The sequence below is a fragment of the Pseudopipra pipra genome, chromosome Z (assembly GCF_036250125.1).
Source record: "Pseudopipra pipra isolate bDixPip1 chromosome Z, bDixPip1.hap1, whole genome shotgun sequence".
NCBI classification, from domain to species: Eukaryota; Metazoa; Chordata; class Aves; order Passeriformes; family Pipridae; genus Pseudopipra; species Pseudopipra pipra.
Genome location: NC_087581.1, coordinates 11,507,631 through 11,529,817, shown reverse-complemented (window position 1 = coordinate 11,529,817; position 22,187 = coordinate 11,507,631). Strand labels below are relative to the sequence as shown.

Sequence of the window (22,187 nt, the reverse complement as noted above, 5' to 3'; positions counted from 1 at the left end):
TGTCCAGTATACCACATAAATCTTTGAAAATTTTATGGATGGATTTCAAATATCTATTTGCCTAGAACGCATTCAATAGAGAGAAAAAAAAAACAAACCCAACAACCCAAATCAGTTCAAACAATTTAAGGTAAGGAAATACTGAGTAGAAACTTCCAGTTCATGTACTCTGAGATCAATAGCAATTTATGATTTACCAGTGTACAGCTTAATGAGGTTTTGCTAGTAAAGATCCTCTTACTGAGAATAACATCAGAAGAAAGAAAAGAATGGAAGGATGTAGTCAAAAGAACGGAACACAGAATTACACTTTTGCCACTCTAATATATACTCTACCAGTATTGCATCTTGTAGCACTAGCAAAGTTTACATGCAGTTTATGCTGTAAGAAGTTGAAAGACAACATTTTAATATGCAGGATAATACTAGTCCTGTATTAATATTTATTTGGTTGCAGCATACTAAACACATGTTTGGAAGATATGTTGACTAGTAATATTTGCTGTTAGATTCTAGCTTGTCACCTCATTTGGGGTGTCAATAAAAGGTTGACAGGCAAAGTCAAAAGTTTCAGCAAGAGAAATGCCAAGTAGGAAAAAAAATGATAAAAAAAATTGTTCACAATGAGAGTGGTTAAACATTGGAACAGGTTGCAGAGACTGTTGAATCTCTATCCTTGAAATACTTGGAAGTTGACCAGACAAGGTGTTGAGCAACCTTATCTGACTCAGATGTTGGCCCTGCTCTAAGAGGCTGAACTAAATGACTTTCACATCTCGTTAAATGCAAACAACTGTGTCATTCTATAAAATTATATATCTATATATTATATGCAATAAATATAGATGTCTATCTCATATATATATGTACACATATATATAAAATTAAATATTTCATCACCATCAACAAAAGTAAAGAGTTTTAAAATTCTACTGAAAGTTAATGTTTTGAATTCATATTCTGGATAGAATATGCAACCTTTTCCTGAATCTATTTTCTGAATGATGTATTGCGACACCATACATTCTACTAATAGAATTTGATCACTGTTTATTTTGAACATATGTGTATTAGATAGAAAAACACGTCATTATCATGCTAAATTAAATTTAAAATAAAATTTCAAATTAATAAAACAAAAAAAAATTCTTGAGTTGCACAATATCTCCTTTCCAAAATATCTCAGAAAACATGCTTCTTCATATGTAATTGAAAAAACATCCTTAAAAACCCCAAATCCTTATACTATCTGAACCATTTTTCCTTAACCATATAAGTAGAGATGGATCAGTTGTTTAAAATTTTATTAGACTTCTGAGAAAAATTAATTCCAAATGGAATGGGTTCCCTCACCTTTTGGCTTTCTTGCCCTTTTAACCAGAAAATTGATAGACTGTACCTGCCATGAGGTAAAGAAGTTTACCTGTCAGAAACAAGTTTTCAGGCATCCAGGTAAGCCTTATATAGCTCCTGGTCAATACTTTCAAATGAAACGAGAAATTATTTGCTATTTTGAGTAGTATCTAATGTTATGCTTGTTTGGGGTGATTTATTATGTGATTAGCCATGACTGATAATATGGTAGTTTCCAAACACTTTCATGCTAAATCTAATGTCTAATATGCAATGGACTGATAGCACTGCATTTTCTTGTATTTTATCAAATATACTTGATACTTTTAGTCAGTATGTAATGTAAACATAATATTCTTGAGAGATGCCAAACTGCCTGCCTTGGGCTTTTGACAAAAGGTTTAGGAAAACGAGCATAAACATTGCCAGAATGCCTTGTTAATACAGTTTTACCTAGAAGCAATACTTTGAAGGCATTAGCTGTTCACTTAGGTTTTCAGAACACATAAGTATGAATTGATGCCAACAATTTTACATGTCATATTATACCAGCTTTTGATGAATAATGATTCAGAAAGGCATAAGACTAACAACATCTGTGAATAAATTAATTACGTGACTGTGCATTTGAAACAGCCTGGCAGAAGAAAAGAGGCTTTAAATGTGTCAATAAATCTTTGTGACCTTCACTAATGTTACATCTAGAGAGGACTTTATAATATAAACAATATGACTAAAAACTTAAGTTTTCTTTAGTGCTCCCCACTGTTTCCTGCCTTTCTATCCTGTATGTCCTTCCTGTTTACTTTGGGTATGGGCCTTTTTTTCACCTAAAGAAAGTGATCATGAAATTCATTACATGAGTTGGTATGTTGTGAATAAGGACCTTAAAAAGAGATACATAAGAAAAATGTTATGATTGAAGCCACAGAAACTCATAACTTTTATACTCATTGGAGTATACATCAAAAGAAAACGTACCAATTGGCTCAGGAAGTGAATAGAAGCACATATATATTGTAGTTATATTCCCAACAAGATAAAGACAGGTTATTTGCCATGATTTTGCCACATTCTATTTATCAAGTTATTTGAGGTCTAAATATGTAATGGGATTTTTTTTTTTCGAAGAAAAGCACCATTAATGTAACTTTGAAAAAATTGTACAATATATTTTAACAGGGAACTATTCATCCTTCATCTTCAGATTTTGAAAATACACTAATGTATTGTAAAGTTGAAGAAAAGTTTTAGGGTACCCTGAAAAATAGTTACTTCTATTCCAACAGAAGATTAAGAAAAACGTCAGCCATTTTTAATAATTTTCACAAACATTACTATCTTAAAATGAATGGATCACTCAAACCAATAAATCTTGTTAGACCGCTTTCACTCGAAATTGCTGAAATTAAGACTTCTAGTATTGTAACATATATAGTATTTAATTTTACTGCTTTTACTTGTTACTTTCTGTTGCATTTTCAAACCTGGTAATATAAACTACACCTCCAAATTCTAATTGGCTGAAACTGCAAGGTGTATTATCTTCCATTATGTATTATCAGTTTGGTGTACCTTGTATTCACCATAATCTTTTTCATCTAATAGACTCATTTTACTCATCTCTGCAAGTTGTTCTGGGCCAGGTTCATTTGGCAAAGATTGAATTGAGGCTTGTTCATATATTGGTTTTCCATTTAAAAAAAATTCCTTCCAGTCCAGCATCAGTTTTAATGGAACTCGGCTGCAGGAAAAAGAAAAACAAAACCAAAGAGTTCCAAATCAAAAAATAAAGGGTTAGATGTTTGAAAATGGTAGACCCAAATTTATAAGAATCTTAATCATGAAACAAGTACATGCTAAGCTAGTTATAGCTTAAAATGCTCTCTGTAATTATTACAGCTTTTTGTAAATGTTTGTTTACTTTTAAGACAGCTGTAGGCACTTGTAGGCTTCAGTATTTTCACAAATGTGTTATCACACAACATTTGACTGGTAGAGCTGTGTAGTAACAGTTTCGCTATAGCTATTTTTGCCAGCCCCAAAACATTCTTAGTTTTGTGGGGTAAAGCCTCCTCTTGCCAAAAATCTATAGAATGTTTTTACTGCAAGTTAAAATTAATTTAGAATTGTATGAATAGTTAAACTCCTTTTTTTTTAATTAGTAATTTCACTAAATTATGTCTAGGCTGACTATTTTATCATGTAACTACCAAGCCTAAATTTATATAATTTCTATAAAATATAATCAGATATATTTCATATGGTTAAATAGTATTATTTTAACATACAATTACATTAAAAAGCAATTAAGATTTTGGTATACTTTCTAATGCTTTAAGTCTTACCCCACAGTCAAATCACTGAATACTAATGGAAGAACTACAGCTACAAAGCCCCACTCTGTGTTTTTTTAGACACTTCTACAGCACAGGCACGTGGAGATTATTGCCCTTTTAGGGCCTTCTCAGAAACCCTGTGCAATTAGGGCATGTCAGAGGGAATCACAGCATGTAGGACTCAGTAGAATTTGGGCTCAGTTGCCACTCTTTGGACAGTCCAGGCAGGGTTACCTATCTTAGGAAATTCATCCAGTTTATATTACACTGAGGAAGTGTTCAGTCACTAGATCAATCTAGAAACCATTCCATTTTTAACTTATTAACTAAACAATTTGTTCACAAGAAAGGAAATCAGTAGTTTAGCTGTGGCACTAATGGATTTTGGTCTCCTAAGGATTCAAGTTAGTTGCATCTTCAAGAAATTATGTGAAGGCTGTAGCACTAGTTCACTCTGTATTACACACCAGTGAATTCTCACACAAAACTAATGTTACCATTTTCCCACACAAACTAATTGAAGCTGCAATGTAAAATGTCTGAGAAACTACATAATTGGTTAAAGTGCTTACAGCAGTCTGAATAACGCACCCTAACAGCTACCTTACAGCTGTTATTTTTGCCTAGCAGCTACCATACTCACTTCTTTGTCATGTAGCGATATTCTCCTACTTTTGTCGACATATCAACGATTTGGCCCATCACTTCCCAACACATAGAATAATGTTTTTTATAGCGGGCCTGAGCTCTTTCAGCAGCAATTTTCTCATGTTGTTCTCTCTCTTTCATTATTTGTTCTTCATTATCAATGTTTTCTTGTTTTGCAAGAGCCTGGAATTTTTTTAAAGAGTAAATCTGAGACTGCAATGAAAATGAAAGTGCAGAGGTGCACAGTCCTGGAAATTAAAATTAACTTGTTCATTTAAGTCACAAAACAGAAACAGCTCATTTCTCACCAGAGCTGGAGAGCCAGCAAGCAGACTAATACAAAAACTAATCTAAAAACTTTTATTAATTCTATAAATTCCACTTTGTTTGCTTTCTAACTGCTAAAATACAGTAAAGGAGAAATGCTTTACTTCTTTAATGACAAACAGATTAAGAACATATTGAGTGCTTGGGGGCAGTGAAATCACAGGTTTCAGTGGAATTACTCATTCAGAAAATGTGACAAATAATTTATCTTACTAGATTCCGATCTTCAAATAATTTTAAATTATTGATGTTGTTCAATCTTCGAAAAAGATTTCTGGTCATAGTAGAAAATTATTTCTGTGATGGTGTGCTGCTTTTGGCTGAAAGCATACTTAAAGAGATGTACTTAAAGAGATCAGATAGCTGCTGATTACACAGGACTCCAGCTGTGTTGGAGGATTTGGAGTTGCTATTTGTTTTTGACAGGATCACATTATGCCCTACTATGAGCATTGCACTGGGCAGTTTTCCGCAGAATTTTAAGTCCTTTTAATCAACTGAAAGCTTCAAGGTAGAAAGAAATAAGCACTCATGAGTGTAACCACTCCAGCATTTGTCAAAAATGGACATTAACATATTATATCTAAGTGAAATTAAAAACATGATTCTTGAAACAAGATCTTAGGCTATTGTCTTTTGTCCTGTTGCCTCTGCAAGACTGTGCCTTTTAAATTCAGCACACAGAGATGTTTCCCTACAAAGTTAAAATTAGTATAGAAAAAAAGTTCAAAATTAGACTTAAAGTTGCTCAGCTTTATCCCTTATTATCCCCCTGCCATGGGGGGCTGTTCTTCCTCCCTCCCTACATAATTCCCCTAAAGTTTTAACACACTGCAAAATGCTCTCAGTTCCACAATTACAGTTACATGCTTATTGCTTATCACCCATGTTAGCTGTAACTGTGAACTAAAAAATAAAAGAATATATTTATCATTAAATCATCCTGTCCTGAGAAAAGTCTTGAAGTTGACAATAAGAATTCCATTTAATAACATTGTAATAGTCCTGTAGCAATTCAGAGAGCAAAATAATCTTTTACCGCTTCCCTGTCAAGAGCTTCCTGGAACTCTTTTTGCCGCCTTTCTTCATATTGTTTTTCCCTAAAAATTCTGTTTTGCCTTAACACCTCTTTTTCATGTCGAACATGCATGAGTTGAGCAGCAATCCTCCGCTCGTGCTGAGATTGTTTCATTAGTCTGTAAACAAGCTGCTCCTCCCGGTAAGCCTTCTAAAAGACAAAAAATAATGCTACTAAGCACAGTTTATAAACTATTTCCTAGACAACTCATTGGTGTCTCATATGAGAAATAGGAGTGGAGTTTATATAACAGCACTCATCTGCTTTTATGATACATAAATCCAGAACAACAAACATATCTATTTATTAGTACTATTTTTGTAAGAAGTGGTACTATTTATGTAAGGATTTACAGTAGCAGTATTTATGTAAGAATTGTAGAACTATAGAAGAGAATTCTAACTATGTCTTAACTGAGATATTCAGTAAAAATACATTTGGTCAGATTAACTCAATTTTAATGTGGTTATTTCCCATGCGCAAAGAAACTGCAGCACATTTGAAATAATGGCTTCTGTATCTAAAGATATACCCTTTCCTCAAATAATTAACTTATTTCTGCTATTCACCAGTTCCCATTCTCAGCCACATTCTACTGGATCCTTGATCACACTCTTTTCTACAGGTTTGAAATTTTACCTTCTTTCTGGGGATTTGGGTAATTATCTTCTCCATTCTCCTCTATTCAGGAGACTGAGAATAGGACGAACCATTCCAGAACAGAGCAATATACAAGACTTCCGGGCAATAGTTCCAGTGTTCTCACTGGGACATGGATACAATACCCTATTTGGTACTATGGGAAAATCGTTCTGAACTGTTGCTTGAGGCATGGTCTGTGTACACAGATACTTTCAAGGCTATGGATTGTTATTTTTCTAAGTACTCTCATAACATAATAGTATCTTATCACTACTGCACTTCTCTCGCCTTCCCTGGTATGCAAACTAATGCTTAACCTAATCTACAAGTTTTGCTTCATTATCACCGTCCGGAACTCCTTCTGAGTCCTAAGCAAAAACATCAGCTTGCCTTTCAAGCCCCATTGCCAAATACCACTCCTACAGCAGAATTCTAGACGAAATATCTGATTTGCTGAATATTTGTTTCACACGCAGCAAAACTACTAGGAAATATATTCCAATGTAAGGACCTAAACTGGGAACTGATTTGAAGATTTCAAATTCATTTTCCTAAGAACAGAGGCACAGGTAAAGCCAGTTATTAGTACAAAAAACCCCAAACCAAAATAAAGGCACATCTATTTTCTTTTATCTTGTTTATTTTTTCATCAACTGTCTTTGACAGAGAGGAAAAACACATTACATACACACACCTATAATTGAACAATTCAATTTGATTACATATTATCATATTATTTATGAAAGAACTCTACAAAGTCTAAATCTGTGCTACACAATGCAAACTAGGACACATGTAAAAAAATTTTTATGCAAAGCATGGCTATTTGAATTTCAATAATAAAACCAACAACTTTCTAAATAATTTATTTAATATTGATGTTGGGAAGAAGCCAATTTAAAAAAAAACAACCTCTTTCCATATTTTTAAGTTCTTTTCACAATTGCTGGGAACAAAGTACATTCTAATTAAATTCTGGTGACTTGAAAATACTAAACTGATATAAAAATATCTCAATATTTTTCTTATTTCAGCCAAAATGTGGGCTTTGCACTCCCCTTTCCTAGCACCAAATCTCATAACACTGCATGATAGTTCTAATGGCAGATGCAGTCATCTCAGGCTTTAATCCCAGAGTGGTTCACCTGCATGCTATGTTGTCTCTATACAAAGTTTTTCTCAAAATGAGGGCCTAATTTTGAATGTGTTGTGTTTTGTACCCTATTTGTAGTGTACTGTTAGTAAGCTATTTTTCTATGGAGGGAATTATCATCATGCACACAACTGAAGTGGAAAACAATGCAATCATAGCAATTTTATATTCATTCTGTGTGTCATTTGATATAGTTCAGGTGATAAATTTTTCCAGTAGTACTGCCTACTGAAGAGTTAGTCTGTCCATTTTCTCTTACATTCCTATCTCAAGGCGATAAAAGGAGTAACATCTTTGCCATCTCAGTTTTATCCACTGCTTCTTTGGACTTAGTATTTCATTAAGGTTTCAAAGAAGAGTAGAAAATGCAAGATTTGTTTCCTATTGCAAGTAAATATCCTTCATTATTTTCTGTAGTTGCTACTGCTTACCTTCAGCCATGGATTATTAGAGCAGTAGGTACTTCACCAGAAGAAAATGGATTTTAAAACCCTAATTCACAGGGAATTGAAGGAGCCACCCTAACAGAGTGGTCGCTTGTCATACTCAAACCATCAACTTTATGGTGCAAAAAGTTGGGCCAGTGAGAAATTAAAGCACCTTATTTAGGTGAATGTGCTCTTCCTAAAGCAAATGGTAAGATGCTCCTTTAGAACACTTTACAGCAGCTAAAAGAGACCTTGTCTTTGCTTACTGAAGTGTAGAGAACTTCAATATTCTAAGTGATCAAATATTTTGGCATGCTCAGTAGGCCTAAAAAGAGCTAGTAGGAAATTTTTGAGGAACAAGAATAAATGAAAAGGCAACTAACTCAAAGATACACAACAGATAAGTAAGGATTCAGAACACCAAACTAAAAGTTTCAGAGAGGTTGCTTATTGGGAGGGGAATTGAAGCCCTGGTAGCTATCTTTCATACAAAAAGGAATAGACAAAGTACTCAAACCAAAGGTTTACAAGTTTTAAAACTTCTGGACACGGTAGGAGACAACATAAAAATTGTAATACCATTTTTCGACCTAAAATTTTACATCAACATCTTCACAGAGGACTGTGAAGTGCCTGAAGAAATCATAAATATCATAATTGGGACATCCGCGTAATAATTTGAAAAATTACTATTAAAAGAGCACAATACACACTTTTTTTCCGGTTTACCTACTTGAGACAACAGTGGCATCCAGTGGCCAAACCATAACGTGTGTATGTTTCATATTGTTCATACATAATTACTGTATCATGTTTCTATTTTTCTATTTCCTTGTTTGATTTACATACAAGTGAAACAATTTTGTGCTGTTGTATGGTCATAAAATTTATGACCAAAACTTACAGTTCAGCATACATAAATCTATTTGGTTGACAAGTAATAATCTAGTAACAGTTCATTTCTCCTCCCATTTTCATGTTCTCAATTTATTCCTGAAAGTAACTTATTCCTGATAAATTTTTAATTCAGAGAGATAAAATCTGAACAGAGCACCTAAAAATAACAAGTAAAAAGCACAAATAATTTGTTGAAACGGTGGAGATAAAGGTTCAATAGGAATGAAGCCATATTACTGTCAAACACTTTCAACACCTCCCTATGAAAATCGGACTGGCATCATGCTATGCTCTACAAAGAGTAGAGTATTTTCTCTCCCAGGCTTCAACCTGTGAAGTGCCAAAAATAAAAAATTTGAACAAAGTTCTTTTAGTAAGATTTATAAGCATGGATACAAAACAATCTACTGCGTTCTGAAGGGATGAAATTCATTTGACTCTAAATGATCTCATGCCATGTTCAAAGTTTATGCTGTACAGGTAAAAATCTGATCCTAATACCTACAGGGCAGCTGCAGTTTCAGTGTGAAAATCCTTTATGGTTCAGTACATAACGGAAGGGAAAAGTAATTTTCAACTATTTTGTATATTCATTTATTTTTTAAAGAAAATACCTTAGTTTGCTTCCCAGTTCTCTTAAGTCGAGCGGCACCTAATTTCTGAAATCTCAAAGTTCCAACCAAACATCTCTTCCTCTGCTAATTTAGAACCAAATTACCACTAAACAGATTCTCTGATCTGGTCAAACTACTGTTCCAGTCAAATGCTCACTTGTCTTTCCTTCTAATCCCTACAGTCTGTGACTTCAGTTGTTCCTATATCAAAGTTTACTTTTTTTCCTGGGAATTTAGGAACACTATTGTTACTTTTGCCTTGATTTGGAGCCTCCCTGGAGCCTGTGTGATTGGCAGCACATTGCTACAGTTCCTCCATCCCAAACTGATAAGGTTTGTCCTAAACCTCAGGTGGACCAGCTGTGTGACCTCCTCACAGCACTGGCTGGCTTTGCTGGCTTACAGCTGCTGTATCCACGAAGCACCCCAGTGACTGACAGCCAGGACTTTTGGAACCCCTAGTCCAGGCTGCCAGGGCTGCAAGAGCTGAGAGCAATTAAAGAGTAAGTTTTGGGACTCCAGTGATTTCAGGCAACTGGATTGCAAAACTTCTTCATGGTCTATGGATATCACCAAGAACATGATGTAAAATCTCTTTGAATGAGAACTCAGAGACAGGATACATGGATAGACGCACTCTTGGTCTAAGCTACTACAGGTGTTTATCAAGAATATAGATCAGAGATAGACATCGAGAAGCATCTAATTCCCAGATGACTACCTCAACAAATTAAATTTTTTCTTAACATTTCCAAATAGTCTCACAGAATCACAGAATATGCCAAGTTGAAAGGGACCCACAAGGATCATCGAGTCCAACTCCTGGCCCTGTACAGGACCATCCCCAAGACTCACACCACATACCTGAGAGTATTATCCAAATGCTTCTTGAACTCTGTCAGGCTTCGTGCCATGACAACTTTCCTGGGGAGTCTGTTCCGGTACCCAACCATCCTCTGAGTGAAGAACCTGTTCCTAACATCCAACCTAAACCTCCCCTGACACAACTTCAGGCCATTCCCTTGGTTCCTCTCACTGGTCACCACAGAGAAGAGATCAGTGCCTGCCCCTTCTCTTCCCCTCATGAGGAATTGTAGACTGGGATAAGTCTCCTCTTCAATCTCCAGACATTACATGCCAAGGCTTAAAAATATATACATACATATAAAATATATGCTACACATCTGAAATGCTATTATTATGCACCAGCAGTGGAGAAAGTCCCAGCTATAGTGGGTTCAACACACATGATCTAAGCTAAGGACTCACAGTGAAACACTAAAATAAATGATAACCAGAAATCACAGAAACCTAGCAAATTACAAGTTCTGTTTCTACACAATCACTATAAAAGAGAAGACACGTGAAATCAGTAATCTAAGAGCTGCTTTTTGAATAAGGAGTATCTGAAGAGAAATCTTAAAAGCCTTGTGCTTTACAGGACAGGATTCAAATGGAATAACCTGCAACATCCATTTTTAGACAAAACACAGACATTCTCCAGAGACATATCTTCTATTCCACAACACATCAAAAATCAAAGCTCTGATCTGCAAATTGAGTTTGATTTTTCTCTTTGTTCAAGTTTGGGGGGGGGGTGGCAGGGAATAGAAGGCAGATCTTCAACTGATTTTTATAATCTTTGCTCTGCTGCCTTCATTTATCTTTTGTGGTTTGTAAGTATGGTGTATGACATAAAGGTTGTGAGAAATAACAGATAACCTTCCCTATTTCTCAAGGAAAGCCAATGGTTGGCATAAAAGTAGTGCATATATTTTCCTTTATCCTCTCCAAAAGTGTTCTGATTTTATATTTGTAAGCAAATTTTTAGATTGCTAACTGCACATGGACTCTATAGTTCAGCATACAATTTCTCACCTCTTCAGATTCATGTGCTAGTAACTGGTCCATTAGCATTTTTCGTCGTCTCTTTGCTCGTTGTTCTCTAGCAAATGTATCTTCCTCTAAACGTTTTTGAATTTTCCTGATATATTCACCATCTGAATAAACATTTAACAGTTCAGTTTTTGTCTGTGCTGTAGTTTCTTGAGTAGTTTCTTGAGTTGTTTCTTGCAATTTCTGTGTTTGCAATGATTCTTGTATATCACTGATTGAAAACATTAAAAAGAGAAAGATCTCTGACTTAATATGAATTATGGGTTTTAAAGGTGTTTACATACAGATCCCTGTATAGCTATATGCAAGTCTAACAAATGTACAACATCACTCTGAGGGTACTGTGGCTACTTCTTGGTGCCCTTGTTACTGGGTTACTCCTCAAGATATCACTCTGAATACAGTTTTGCAGTTACAGGTTTACACACAGAAATATCTACAGCAGTATGGATGACTATCACCTCTTGTCAGTAGGGTACACATATCAATAAAGATGACAGAATGACTATTACTTATAATTAATATATATATATATAATGGCCAGTCTTCGCAAGCGAAGATTTGGGAAAGGTCATAAACCCTTCGAGCCTGCGCAGTGGATTTTTTAGGTGAGACACAGCGTGCGCTGAACTGAGCCCACCCTTTAATCCTGAGGTTCATCTGCCGGGGCCGAGCAAAGCTTGGACAGTGGCAGTGAGGTCCCCAGGACGTAGCTGGATTGCCATACAAGGCTGACGAGCTCCAGCTGCCCAGGGGGCCGGGAATTGAACCCGGGTCGCAGCGGTGCGAGTCCTGCACTCTAACCACTAGACCACCAGAGGCCCCTTATAATTATTCAGAAATAAATCAACATATAGGCAAGTTTCAGGAAGAAAGTTACTTCTCTCTATTTCCTCTGAAATGTGTTACTGTGTATGCATGTTCAGAGCCATTCTCACCTCTCTGCAAGGCTAAATGACCTCATAGACCCAGTGACTAAAATTAACAGAAGAGATGCACTTTGATCCATTTCTTGCCGTATATGTGACAAAAAGTAGAGAAGGAAGCTTGAGCCATTGCTACTACAACTAAAGGTAAGGTAAAGACACTGCAACCGTGTTGGAATTGAAATACGTGCAGTGCTAGTGGGACAATCACTCAAAGAACAATGGCAGTTTAAACTAAATGCGACATTACTTTTTCCTCAAGTAGCTGCCTACATAGATAGCAGACACCTGAGGTAGGATCCTGTCTATTCTTAGCAATCTAATATCCAAATATTACCTGTCAGTCACCAGGCTGTGTAATTCAAAGGCATTTCCTGTCATAGACTTCTCAAACTTGTCTATTTCCTTGTATACGTTCTGAAGAAGTAACACAAAATTTAATGTTTCCTTTCTCTTCACAAAACATCACAAAGAAGGTTCAACAGAACAAGTATTAGGGAATTACTTTCCTGTCATGCATGTACAACAGAAAGGTTTACAGTGAAAATACTTTAAGGATCAGCTAGACCAAGAATAAAGGCAAGACTATTTCCTTCTTCTACCTTTCGCTTCTTCCCTTGTTCCCTGTCCCTTGCTACACCTACTTCCATCAGCCAGAATATCCTAAAAATTTGCAGCTATTCATTCTGCAGGATAATTCTGATTTTGCATAGGGCTTCAGCAGTTTACATAATTCTCACCATTCAGGGATTTGAAAGGATATTCTGGGCTATCATCTGCTTTTGAATCAGTAGCTTGAATGTATCCTCAATAGCTACTCAAGCAACTATGTTACTACACTCTACATTTAAATACATCTGTGACAGATGCACAATTGTAAAAACTGGTAATATTTACACTCCTGATGATAATACAATCCAAGAACTTGAATTACAATCCAAGCACTCTTCCATACTAGATAATACAGATTTTTTTTTTAATGGTGCATTGCTATCATCTCTTGATTTAAGACAATTGTCAATTTCAGCTATTAGTAACATTTTTAATAGAGCAGACAGCTTTATAGTGTGTTACAGAACAGTTCAAATATTATCGTGCAAAACTTCATCAGGCACAAATGAGAAAGGAGTGCTAATACTTTTATTTTACATATTCAACTCAATAGGCTAGAAGGTAAAATAGTTTTAGAAATCAAATTAGTACCTACCTATGGTATATATTCAATACAAATTTTCTCTTATGTCAAAACAGTTTTTATTAAGAAACAAATGCAGAATTATGATAAGTATTCAGCCCATTTCACTGCCTGAGTCTATTATATTTTAACAGTTATATAGCAGCAGCTTTTGTATGATGTAAGTACAGTATTTGTAAGTGTAAATGTTCCCAAAAATCATGGGTTTTGAGTTAATATAATTAACATTAAAAGAGCATAGATGATAATTACCTCTGCTTCTCTTTTCTTTAACAATTTTTTAGTTTCAATAGCTTTTATGATGGGTCTTGGTGGAGGCTTTGGAACCTTTAAACCAGCTGTTTGAATCCTGTGCGCTACTTCACTTTGTCTCCTTCTTCCAATGTGATCCTGAATATTCAACATCTTGTGTTCAGATACATAGTTTGAAACAAAATACAACATATGGCCCTAATATACTACCTAAATATTTCTGAAGTAATACGGTACTTTATACATAGATATAGATAGATAGATAGATAAATACATACATTTGCTTAATATATTTATATGAAGTAAACGTAATTAAACCAGAAAGAAAACAATCTTTCTGGAGGAAAGAAGAGCTTATCAGGCTTCAGACTTGAGCAAAGGATCAGTGCCTTATAGGCATTTAGGGGCTTTCATTGAATTCTAGTTCTAGTATGTTACCTGTTTCAGGTCTGAATACAGCACAGAAACTGAAAATACCAGTTTCCTAGTACAGAAAATGAGAATACCATTAGGTAACACATTAAGTAATACTACTGGCGAACAGTGAGTCTCAGATGACCAAGAAGTAACAAACATATAAATTACACTACAGATACCTGTGGGTAAAGATTGATATAAGTAGAAAAAATACTTTTTTACACAAATAGTCAAAGTCAGTCAAAAATATATAATATATCAAATAAGGTACTAATAAATTTTCTTTTAAACTTTTTTTTTTATATTTTGGATATTGTTTGTATTTTCTTTTCTAGATACATGAACTGACTTTTCCTTCTTGTTCATGTAGTGACAATAGAACAGCTAAATAATCACAGCAAGACTCTGTCCCTTAATTAGCCATATAAAACATATATCAAATTAGTCAACTACATCTTCTATGTGGTTCAACACCTCAGATAGCTCGCCATTTCCTCAATATAAACTGTAAGCTGTACTTTGGATGAGTGTTCCCATGTCTAAACAAATTCCTTTCTCTTTTTTTACTTTATCAGAATGGCTACATAGAAGCACAAGATGTTCTGAGGCCATACCCACTAGGTCCCCTTTCCCTGTCTTTTCCTGCTTTTGAACAATGCTTCTTTTCTTTACAAAAGAAGAATGTCACAAAGCTCTTTTACAAGGACATCTCGAACACATACAAGTTGTGAAATTTACACTTAGTCTTGAAGTCTATAGATATTTTCCACACATGACAAAACATAAGTACTCTCATTTTTAAACTATGTGACTTTTAAACAGTAATGTTTTTAAACTCTCATAAGAGTATATTGACTCTGTGTCTACATATTAAGGATTTCCACGCATAGTCTTTTCCTTCGTTCTTGTATAAATATGACCATGTAGCACAGAACTAAGAAGCCTTCACATTGGCTTTAACTAATCCATTATGCACATATCCTTAAGAAAATACATCTTCAGAAGTCTATAAAAAGTAAGCAGTCACCTCTTCAATGTCTTGAGCTCTTTGCTGTTCTTGGAGCTTCTGAGCTCTCTGCTGCTCTGCAAAATGTGTACGAGCTATTTTATCTGCTACTGCCTTGGATTTTGTTTCAAAACGCTCCGAAATCTGCTGTAGCTGCAAATCAGCCTGATGTGACACTAAAGTTTTCAAACGCTAAAATTAAACATCAAGCAATGAAGAGTCAGAAATGGTAATAAACATAATTAAATATGACAATTATAAGATGTTTATTTTAAACTGTGTTTTCCTGTGTTAATGGGCACAGAATAAACATCTAAACATGTTTGAATAGAAAACCAGGACTAGCTCCATTGAAAAAAACAGAGATTTGAATTTGAATGATGCCAAACTTTCTTTAGTTTAGAGAAAAGGACACATTGCTTTGTAGAGCTTCTTGAGGAGGGGAAGTGCAGAGGGAGTTGCTGTGCTCTTCTTCCTGGTATCCAGTGAGAGGACATGTAGGAATAGAAGCATAGAATCATAGGATCACAGAATGGTTTGGATTGGAAAGAACCTTAAAGATCATCTAGTTCCAACCCTCCTGCCCTAGGCAGAGACACCTTCCACTAGACCAGGTTGGTCGAAGTCCTATCCAGTCTGGCCTTGAACACTCCCACGGATGGGACATTCACAGCTTCTCACAGCCAGTGCCTCACCACCCTCACAATAAAGAATTTTTTCTTAATATTTAATCTAAACCTACTCTCAGTTTGAAGCCATTCCTCCTTGCTCTATCACTACATGCTCTTCTAAAAAGTCTCTCTTCATCTTTCTTGCAGGTTTCCTTCAGGCACTCAAAGGCCACAATTAGGTCATTTTGAAGCCTTCTCTTCTCCAGGCTGAACAATCCCAGCCTTGCCTGGTAGGAGATGCTCCATCCCTGCAATCAGCTTGGTGGCCTCCTCTGGACTCGCTCCAACAGGTCAACGTCCTGCCTCTGCTGAGGACCCCAGAGTTGGATGCAGTGCTCCAGGTGGGGTCTCACCAGAGAGGAGCTGAGGGGCAGAATCCCCTCCCTTGACCTTGACTGCTTTTGAGGCGGCCCAGGAAACATTTGGCTTCCTGGGCTGTAAATGCACACGGCCAGGTCATGTCCAGCCTCTCACCCACCAGTACGCCCAAATCCTTCTCAGCAGGGCTGCTCTTCATTTGCTCATCCCCCAGCCTGGACTGGTACCAGGGGTTGCCCTGAGTCAGGTGCATCACCTTGTACTTGGTCTTGTTAAACTGCCTGAGATTCCCATGGACCCACCGATCAAGCTTGTCCAGGTCTCTCTGGATGGCATCCTGTCCTTCAGGTGTGGCAACCACACCTCTCAGCTTGGTGTCATCTGCAAATTTGCTGAGGGGGCACTCGAAGACTTTGTCATTGATGAAGATATTAAATAACACTACTCCCAATATGGACTCCTGAGGGGCACCATTTGTCACTGATGTCCATCGGGACTCTGAGCCATTGACTACCCCCCTCTGGTAGTGACCATCAAGGCAGTTCCTTCCCACTGAACAGTCCACCCATCAAATCCATGCCTCTCCAATTTAGAGAGAAGGATGTTGTGGGGGACCGTGTCAAAGGCCTTACAGAACTCCAGATAAATGACATCTGTAGTCCTTCTCTTGTCCACTACCGTAGTTACTCCATGACAGAAGGTCACTGTGTTGGTCAGGCAGGACTTGCTCTTGGTGAAGCTGTGCTGGTTGCCTCAAAGCACCTCCCTATCCTCCATGTGCCTTAGCAGAGCTTCTGGGAGGATCAGTTCCATGATTTTACCAAGTACAGAGACGAGGGTGAAAGTCAGTAGTTCCCAGGGTCCTCCTTTCTACCCTTTTTAAAAGTAGGCACAATGTTTCCCTTTTTCCAGTCACCTGGGATTTCCCCTGATGGCCATGAGTTTTCAAATATCATGGAGAGTGACCTGGGAACTACATCAGCCAATTCCCTCAAAATTCTGTGATGGATCTCATGGGGCCCCATAAACTTACATACATGACTGTACATTATGTTCATTATTTACTCAGGTGGTCAGGGAATTTGCTCCCCCAGTCCCCATCCTGCTGTCCATCCACTGAAGAGGTGTAGGAAGAGAGGCTGTCAGTTAAGACTGAGGCAAAAGAGTTGTTGAGTACTTCGGCCTTCTCATCTGTGGTTACCAGTTTCCCAGTGCTGTTTATCAAAGGGGGTCTACTTTCTTTGGCCTTCCTTTTCTGATTAACACACCTGTAGAAGCCCTTCCTGTTATTCTTTGTGTCCCTTGCCACAGTTTCAGCTTTGATATGGCCTTTCTCATCCCATCCCTACACAACCAAACTTCCCCTCCATACTCTTCCCAACTCACTTTTCCTAGCTTCAACTGCCTATGCATTTGCACAGCAACCACGTCAGTCTCTTGCCTTCCTTGCCTGACTTGCTCCTAGTGATTGCTAGCTCTTGCACTCTATGGAAGACATCCTTAAAGATCTTTCAGCTCTGTCTCTGTGGGCAGTCTGCCAGGGCATCCCCTTGACTATCTCCCTGAAGAGCTGAAAGTCTGCTCTCCTAAAGTTCAGGGACCTAACTTTACTCCTCATGTGACCCACATCTCTCAGGACTGCAAACTCCACCAATGCATCATCACTCCAACCCAGGCTGCCTGCAGTCTTGATGTCCCCAATTATCTTGTTTGAACTGGTGACCAACAGATCAAGAAACACATCCCTCTGGGCTATTTCTTGGGTCAGGAAGTTATCTCTCATGCATTCCAGGAGTCTCTGTGCTACTTTCCCAGCAGATGTCGGGGTGGCTGAAGTCCCGCAGCAGGACAAGAGCCTGTGAGCACAATGACTCCTGTAGCTGGAGAAAGAAGGCTTTATCAATAGGTTCCCTTGGCAGGTGGACTGTAGCAGGCACCAGCTACAGGGTTCCCTTTTTTGCCTTGGTCTGTGATTCTTAGCCACAGGCTTTTGAACTGCTCATGTCTATGCCTTGGAGACAATTCTTCACAATCCATCTCTTTATGTAGAGGGCAACTTGTCTGCCTCTCCTTCCTCTTCAGTCTCTTCTAAAAAGCCTGCAGCCATTTATAGTCACACTCCAGCCATGGGATTCATCTCATGCTGCACCAGGGGAGGTTCAGACTCCATGTTAGGAAGCATTTCTTTACTGAGAGTGTAGTCAAACACTGAGACAGGCTTCCTAGAGAGGTGATCAATGCCCTGAGTCTGTCACTGTTTCAGAGGCATTTGGACAATGACCTTAACAACAGGCTTTAACTTTTGGTCAGCCCTGAAGTGGTCTGGCAGTTGAACTAGATGATAGTTGTAGGTCCCTTCTAACTGACATATTCTATTCTATTTAAACTGAAATATAGAAAATTCAACTTAAACACAACGAAAAAATTACTGAAAGGGTGGTAAATTACTTACACAAGCTAAGAAGTCTCCAGCTTTGGAGATAGTCAAGACCCCACTGAACAAGGTCCTGAGCAACACGCTCTAGTTGGCTTTACCTGGAGCAGTGGGGATGGACTAAGCGATTTCCAGAGGCCCCTTCCAGCCTCAACTATTCTATGATTCAAATGCTGTTCTGAACCTGTCTAAAGACCAGACCTAGTCACAGTTGCTTAACTTCTTTAAGCTATCCCTCTATAGCTGAAGGGATACTTCAACTCTCTGGTACTATCCTTGCATTTGTTCATAATCTTTCTGCCTGCAGACTATTTTTCAGGAAGTGTACCAGAAAAAAAAGTGAAATTTTACCCACATGAATTTGATTCATGATATATAGCTTCTTAAAAACTGCCCATCCTGCTAACAAATAATGGTTTGCACATGTTGAATCTTACTGCTGAAAACAAGAAGAATGTCTTTAACAGAACCTACTACATCAATACTGACTTCCTCTTAGGTACTCTCTTTTCCTTTTGTTTTTTTCTCTTTGTATTACCCAGCACATGATTATTGCTGGCTGGAGTGTAGTATAAATATATGGAGAGACATGTAACAGAATGAACCAAATCACTGTGGCACAAAGCTCAACATAGTTATAAACAGGCTTCCTGGAGTGGCAATTAGTCTAAATTGATACCTAGACCACAATGCAGTCTGCAATCTGCACTGATAAAAATAAAAATGCAGCTGCTGAATAACTACTAGGCTTTGTTGTTATAGTATTTTAAGTCTGGAGACAGCTTGAAAATAGAGCAGGTAACACAGGATGAACCAAAACAAAGGAAAACAGAACACAGAAGATCAACAGCCTATTGAGTTACTGATAAGCTGTGTAATGCCACTGTATAAGACATTGCAAAGGACTGCTTCTTTTCAATATAAGTGTTGGGTTTTGAACAGGAGATTTAAAAAGTGAGGAGGGGAAGCACGCAATACACTTAAAAAGTACATGTAAATACATGCTACCTTTTCTCTATTTATACAAAATAGGCATAGCTAGTTACCTCTGGATACAAAACACTCTCAATAGACTTAAGATTTGTAGTTGCGGCGGGTCTTATTGCTTCCATGACTACTCCAGGGTGCTTTGCCTTTCTCTTTTTTTCTAAAGCAATATACAATTCATATAAAAGCTTTGTTGCAGCCCCATGCTGTCCTGTCATGATGTCTTGGGCCACATTCTCATTAAACGGCACACCAAGGAGGTGAAGTGTAGGTTCCAGGCGAGAAAAATTGTTAACTTTTGCATCTGCAACCCTATATGATTAAAAACAACAACAAAAAACAGAAAATAAACTTATTTTCAGTTCCAACTTGCTGCATTAAGCATGGTCACGATACTTACCTCATACCAAGACAGGAGGAGGAAAAAAATAAAACCCACAGAGGACTTCCTTAAATAATGGGTTACACAGTTTGGCTTAGGTTTTATACTGCAGTGTATACACAGGAAAAAACAAAGATCACATTGGATTATATAAATCCTGATACATAAATACACAAAGTGCATCTGACAGCAAAAGCTAACCCCAATTGCAGCTAATGGTACCCCATCCACAAAACACACAGAGTTTGAATTAAGTTTCTATATTAGCTGTATCATCACTTGAGCTCTTGCCAATCAAAACATACGTAATGATAAAAAAAGCCTATATTATCCATTAAACCTCACAACACTTTGACATATTTCTTCTCTAATAAAAAGAAATGGACACACAGGTTAGAATTAGCAATTTACATTCAAAGCTAAAATAGTGGCTTGCAGATTACTGTTTTTCTTGATATGTAGATTCTCCTGTGGAAGCAGTCAATATCAGTAGATATACAGGGCAAAATCAAATAATAATAAATTATCAGTTTATCACAACTAACACATCAAATTTCATCCAACAAATCCATAACTTCAGTCTGAGTCAGAACATCATGCTTTCTATCTTTACTGCTCTATCTCTTGAGCTCACAATAGTTCCTTTGTATCTACCAACCAGCTTTTGAGGTCAGCTGAGCTCCAGCACAATTCTACAAAAATGCCCAATTTTACCTGAAGACCTTCTGGTAACAGAGTATTCATCTTATTTTGAGATGAAACTGTCCAGGGGCTCATTATTCTCTCTCTAATAGTCCATGCCTTATTTCTTACCCAATTATATATAACTGCAGCTTCCAACTACTGAACATTTTTCTGCCATTGATTCAAGGTTAAGATGAGCCCTATTGTCACAAACCATCTCACATGCACTGAGAGGCTGTAGTGACACCACCTCTTAACTTTTTATTCTGCAAGGTGCGGCAGACTGGTTTGTACATCCCATATTACCCCTTCTTGCATTCCTTGAAGAGAGGAGTGGGAGTTGCAATCTTCTAGTCCCAGGGACCTCCCCAGTCATCGGGACCTTTCAAAGATTATTGAGTGGCCTAGCAGCGATATCAGTCAGGTCCCTCAGCTCGGGTGGGTATATGTCATCAGGTCCCATGGACTTGCATATTTCAAATTTATTTAAATGTTCCTTTCTTGCTACAGACTGTCCTATAAGTCTCAGAGGCTTGGGATATCACAGTCTTACGGATGTCTCAATAGATCCACATTTTCCCTAGCCTTCCTTTTGCTGTGGAGATATCTGGAAAAGCCCTTCTTGTTGCCCTTCTGCCTAGGCATAAGACAAGGTCTTTTCTCCATGAGGACAGTCAAGAAAATTGAAATAAATTGCCTGGAGTGTTAGTGTAGTCTTCATCCTTGGAGGTTTTCAAGATGACACTGGGTAAACAACTGCTGCAGACTTTCCTGTTAGTCTCAGGGGCTTGGGATTTCAGAGTGCGAGTTTTATCAGTAGAATAGAGTAGGACAGAGAAGCCATTAAGTATCTCAGCCTCAGCATGGCAGTCTGAGAAATACTCAAGAAATACTCAAGGAGGCTGATCAATGGAGCCATACTTTGCCACCTTTGATGCAGAAAGACAACTCAGCATGGCTGCTACAGAGGCAGGTCTTGGATCTTACCTGCTCTCTCACACATGGGATAGCTCTTCTTCCTCCTCACCTTCCCAGCCTGTCCATCCTAAAGAGCCTATATCCAGCCATGGCAGCATGCCAGTTGTGTGAGCTAATCCACTGCCTCTCTGTGATTCCAATGATAATCCAGCAACAGTTCACAGGCTGCTAATTTCTTCTGTTTGATCTCCATGCTGCATGCTTTAGTACACAGGCACTTCAGAGAGGCAGCCAGTTGTGTTGATTTTAAAAAAATGTAGAAAAATTTAGAAAAGGCGTGAATGTTTATCCCATAACCTTATCTTCTCAGCACTTCCTTAATAGTGTGCATACATTTGGGGTGGAAGGCCTTCCTGCACTGTTTTGCTGCTGTTATTCGCATCACCCTCTTCTTGCTTGCCAGTCCAGGCCATCACTTCCTCACTTGTTTGAGAGTAATCCTCTCCTTCTCCCCTCATTCCTAGTTTATCCTCACAAGGTTTGTCAGGCTGTTTCAAAGATGCTTTTGTTTATCTTGGCCAGGTGGATCCTCTATCTTCCTAGCAGTCTTCTCTCTCAAAAG

General features: G+C 37.6%; 1 protein-coding gene across 32 annotated transcripts in view; it reads right to left on the bottom strand.

Annotated features, from left to right (window-relative positions):
• Positions 1-22,187, bottom strand: part of SPEF2 (sperm flagellar 2) — a 109,168-nt gene that overhangs the window by 83,218 nt on the left and 3,763 nt on the right. For 27 of the 32 annotated variants that reach the window (XR_010426498.1, XR_010426497.1, XR_010426501.1 and 24 more), the window contains exons 3-10: positions 19,641-19,893; positions 15,193-15,363; positions 13,749-13,886; positions 12,639-12,718; positions 11,358-11,586; positions 5,707-5,895; positions 4,336-4,523; positions 2,929-3,097 (exon numbers count right to left, since the gene is read on the bottom strand). Coding sequence is in view for 25 of the 32 variants with exons in the window: in XM_064641261.1 (XP_064497331.1) it covers positions 2,929-3,097; positions 4,336-4,523; positions 5,707-5,895; positions 11,358-11,586; positions 12,639-12,718; positions 13,749-13,886; positions 15,193-15,363; positions 19,641-19,893 (1,417 nt within the window). In the remaining 7 variants the exon portion in view is untranslated. The remainder of the gene's footprint in view (positions 1-2,928; positions 3,098-4,335; positions 4,524-5,706; positions 5,896-11,357; positions 11,587-12,638; positions 12,719-13,748; positions 13,887-15,192; positions 15,364-19,640; positions 19,894-22,187) is intronic. The other 5 variants (XM_064641273.1, XM_064641272.1, XM_064641267.1 and 2 more) reach the window with 4 other exon arrangements.